This window comes from Talpa europaea (genome assembly GCF_964194135.1).
Source record: "Talpa europaea genome assembly, chromosome: 3".
Taxonomy (NCBI): Eukaryota; Metazoa; Chordata; class Mammalia; order Eulipotyphla; family Talpidae; genus Talpa; species Talpa europaea.
The window spans coordinates 148,227,753-148,232,303 of NC_140069.1; the positions used below are offsets into that span (position 1 = coordinate 148,227,753).

Consider the following 4,551-nt stretch of genomic DNA (forward strand, 5'->3'; position numbering starts at 1 on the left):
CTCCTCTCTGCGGGTCGGAGAGTGCCGCCTCTGTGGGCGGGGGAGGGGAGCAGGGTTCTGCGCTTTCCTCCCTTCTGGTCCTCTTTTATGGCAACTTTCTTCTTCGGGCAGTTTGCTGGAGTCGTCCGTTTATCTTCCGTGTCCCAGTTCTCACTGGGACCTGCCGCTTTTCCTCCCTATTAACTTTTTTTAATGGGAGATCTTACTCGCAGCGTCTCCTCGCCGCCATGTTGCTCCGCCACTTTCGAGAATGCGTTCTTTATTTCATGCCCTTTCAAGGGGAGAGGAGACCGTCCGCGGATTTGTTTAAAAACAGTTTCTGCTTTCTCGTAAGGAGTGAGAAGAGGGGAGAGAGACGCTCCAGTCCAGGGTGTTACACAGCCTCCCCCCCGCTGCTGAGTGATTTACAGATGCCTGAAAATACAATAGGATCAGAAAATGGCCCAAGGAGATAGTTCCCCGAGGATAACGATGCTCAGGTGTCTGAATGTGAGGTGTTCTCAGACCTTCTCGACTTTTCATTTAGTTTTTATTCCAGAAGGGAATGGAAGGACATCAGAAGAGCAGCTACGGGACTATGGCTGAAGGTGAGAAAGCCCCAAAGCACTGGAGACCTCCGGCCCTGGGGGTGTGGGGGGCTCACTATCTCCCCCACATGCCCCTGCCCCTCCCTTAAACACGGCAGCAGAACCCAGTGTTTTTAACCTGAAGGCGAGAGAGGCAGCTGCCCTTTGTCCCCCGCCTGCCCTCCACCATCACACGCCCTGGGGGGGCACCCTGCACGGCCTGTGGGAAACGTGGAGATGAAACTTCAGGTCACAGGGTGGAGGGTTTGGAACTGAATTGTGAGACAATGATTTCTGCTGCTGCTTCTGCTCTCAGCTGAAGAGAGGAAACCTCCCCCGCGGAGGTTTAGTTATCATTTTGCTCCTGAAGGACAGGAAAACCACTGCAGCAGGAGGAATAAACCAGGGCCCTGAGGAGCCTGAAATGAACTAAATTCATCGGGGCTCCCCAAAAGCGGGAATCCTTGGTTCTCACCCTCTTCAGCCCTTCAACATGCTAGTTCTTGGTTCCATGGCTCCCTCTCCAGCTCCACTTGTCTTACAATTCCTGATTCCTGTCAGCCCAGTAGATGATCCTCCCAGCACATGTCCTGGAACCGTCTTCACCACCCACCCGAAGTCACTCCCAGGCTCTCCTTCAGGCTTCTCCATTTCAACACCCAACTCCCCACCCAAAGGGCACACACCCCAAACTGACCCTGGGTGGAGGTCACGAGGCTGCGACCTCGGAGACTTCCTTTCTCCCCAGGGTGAGCTGTGGGTGCTTCCACCCGGGCACACCAGGGGGTTTTCTCACTCGTGACTTCTAACTCACGTTATTCATCCTGAAGCTGGTAAGAACCATCCATGTCAGCCCTTTTCCTGCAGGCCTGGGGGCTGGTCTGGAGGACGGGCATGGGGCCCCCTCCTTGGAGGAGCAGGACTTACTCTGGGCTGTGGGTATGTTAGGGCAGGGAGAGGGGCAGCCCGGCCCCGCAAACCTGCCTGCTCTAAATGGGTTCTGCCATCCGCCACATCAACAGAAAACATATGAGACTTTAATGGGAAGGAACTTTAATACAATTAGTGAACAACACAGGAAAGGCAAAGAATCTTGTTTTTAAATCAAGCACCCAAAGTGACCCGTCCCCTCGTGGGTAAAAGTCCACCCAAGCAGGATTGGCCCAGAGCAAGGGCCCAAAGCCTGTCACAGTCTAAAGCATCTTCCAGTGGGACCCACAGAAAAGGATCAGAAACAACCAGACACGTCTGGAGGGAAAAGAGCAAAATCAAAATCAAGACAAAAACTGCCACTGTCACCTCCCCACGGGTCTCACCCACATCTGTGTCACTAGACCAGGACCAAAGGGCTTCAAGTGCAGCTTCTTCACGTGTCTCTCTGCTCCATGTGCCTCCTCCAGGGCTCCTTCTGGCTCCATCCTGCTTCCTTCCTTCCTCAGTCTCCTCTGCAGCTTCTTCTTTCTCTGCTCAGCTCCACCCTCCCTGGGATGGCGCGGGAAACCTGGAACCTCCCCGTTTCCTGGGGACCACCCTGTTACAGGTACAGCCCGGGCTTGCCCTGGGGGTCCCCTTCTGCCCAAGAACCTCCTACGTTGCCTACAAAACTTGACACGTGTTCCAGTAGGACTGTCCATCTGGGAAGAGGCCCAGGACGTCCATGAGGAGCTGTGACCAGAATCCTCAGAATTACTCAGTAGGGCACAGAAAGCCCCCTCTTTCTTTCACACACAGGCTGGGCAGGAGATGACAGGATCACAGCTTCGTCCTCACTGAGGCTCGTGCTGGTGGGCAAGACGGGCTGCGGGAAAAGCGCCACCGGGAACAGCATCCTCCGCGGGCAGGTGTTCGAGTCCCGGCTGGGGGCCCAGGCCGTGACCAGGAGGTGCCAGAGGGAGGCGGGCACCTGGAACGGGAGGAGCCTCCTGGTGGTCGACACGCCCCCCATCTTTGAGGCAGAGGCCCGGACAAGGGAGATAGCCCAGGACGTCGGGGACTGCTACCTGCTGTCCGCCCCCGGGCCCCACGCGCTGCTGCTGGTGACCCAGCTGGGCCGCTTCACGGAGCAGGACACGCAGGCCGCGAGGAAGGTGAAGGAGGTCTTCGGGGCAGAAGCCATGAGACACGTGATCGTCCTGTTCACCCACAAGGAGGACCTTGGCGACGGGTCCCTGCACGATTACGTGGCCCAGACGGACAACCAGAGCCTGCGGGCGCTGGTCCGGGAGTGCGGGAGGCGCTACTGTGGCTTCAACAACCGGGCCACGGGGGAGGAGCAGAGGGCGCAGCTGGGGGAGCTGATGGCCCTGGTGGCGCAGCTGGAGAGGGAGCTGCAGGGCGCCCACCTCAGAAATGCCCTCTTCTTGCAGGCTGAGCTGCTGCTGCTGCGGGGCAGGGGCGGGGCCTGCGGGCAGGAGCTCAGGGCCTTCCTGGCCAAGGTGCAGGCGCAGGTAGATAAGCAGAAGCAAGAGCTGAGAGAGACCCAGAGCTCAGGGGTCATGAGGGGGTTCATCAGAGTCCGTAGCTGGATGATGTCTCACCCTGGAACTTCTGCCTTCCTTGGTGTGTGTGTGTTGGTTTCCGTTGCCCTTTTAATTCACTTTGGGGCTGGAGGCCACTGAGCACAGGGGACACGCTCTGCACGCGCCTTCCCTGCAGAGCCCCTGCTGCCCGTCGGGGCTTCCTTTCCCTTCGTGATGGCACTTTCAGCCCCTCCCCGGCAGGATCGCAGCCCTTTTCAGTTAATAAAACCTAGAGGAAAAGCTGGCGTCTCTGGTTGTTGTTAAAAAGCCTGAGGGTGAACCCCAGACCTGGCCATCACCCTGGAGCCAGGCTGCAGGAAGGGTGCAGGCCGAGGGGCTGAGGGGCCTAGGCGGGAGGGGAGGGGAGGGGGGAGAGGGGGCGCAGGCACGTGGCTGGTTCTGTGACCTCTGTCCATCGTCCTTCCTGGGCAGTAAAGCTGCTGTGTTACTCTCCAGGGCCGCAAGTAAGTAATTCCCAGCCTGCGCAAGGGCCCAGATGTAACCTCCTCAAACCCTTGAAGAGTTCTCAGGCCAAGGACCACCCCCTCCATGCAGCTTCCCAGACTGCCCAACTTAATTTGTCCATCCCTCCCGGCTCCACTTGGTCCTGCTCCACAGACACTAACAGGACCATGAGTGTCCAGCTCCCTGCTGGGCGCCAGGAACATAAGGTAGATAACACAAGGTTCCTGCTTGGAAGAAGTCACTGGGGATGAAGGCATAGAAAAATGGGGTAAACGTGATGTTGCTTGGAAGTGGGGTGTCAGCCAACAAGAGGTTATACTGGGCCCTTCAGAGGCTCCCTGGACAGGGTGGTGCTGGCCTCTCCCGGGAGTCACGTCAGGCTGAGGCAGGCCACAGCCCAGGAAGGGAGTGGGATCAGCCCATGGAGAGAGGGTGCAGGGAGAGATGGCACTGGCAGGGCCTGTGCTACCAGGGCCAAGGGCTATGTCACAGGGCAAGGCTGGTGTACTGGGAAGATTGCACGTGGTAGTTGGAAATACAAGGCAAGCCTGGGGCTGGGGGGAGTATTGGGGAGAAAGAATTCCCTCTGGGGGGGTCAGAACCAGGGCTGTGTGGATGGGAGCGGTGCAGGGAGGAGAGGGTGGGTCTGAGGCACAGAGGAGGTGGAGGGACAGCAGTCCGGGAGGCAGCCAGTGTCATCCTGGGCATCTGGTGACTGTGCTCCCGTCACTCCCAGGGCCTGCGGAGGGAGAGCAGAAAGGTGAAGACTTCAGACCTGGATGTGTGGCCGTGAAGGCCTCTGGGGCATGTCCAGTCTGGGAGACAATTGTGGGGGGTCCATCCTCCCTCCAGGAAAGGCCCTTGATGCGTGACCCAGCCTGAGGAAGTGTCAGGGGAAGGGCTATAGGAGGGCGGCTCCCGCCAGGGTGCCGATGGTCATTCCCAAGCTCCCCCGGGGAACAGAGCACCCACACTTTGCCCACAAGCAGCACTGCCTGTGA

The 4,551-nt window shown here is 58.5% G+C and overlaps 1 protein-coding gene across 1 annotated transcript; it reads left to right on the top strand.

Annotated features, from left to right (window-relative positions):
* Positions 1-577: 577 nt before the first annotated feature.
* LOC311169026 (GTPase IMAP family member 5-like) lies at positions 578-4,343 on the top strand (the record flags this gene model as incomplete). The annotated part of the gene is made up of 4 exons (XM_084230724.1): positions 578-587; positions 1,434-1,505; positions 2,298-3,013; positions 4,287-4,343. 4 exons carry the CDS (start codon positions 578-580, stop codon positions 4,341-4,343), a joined length of 855 nt encoding a protein of 284 aa, XP_084086850.1.
* Between the last annotated feature and the right edge of the window lie 208 nt (positions 4,344-4,551).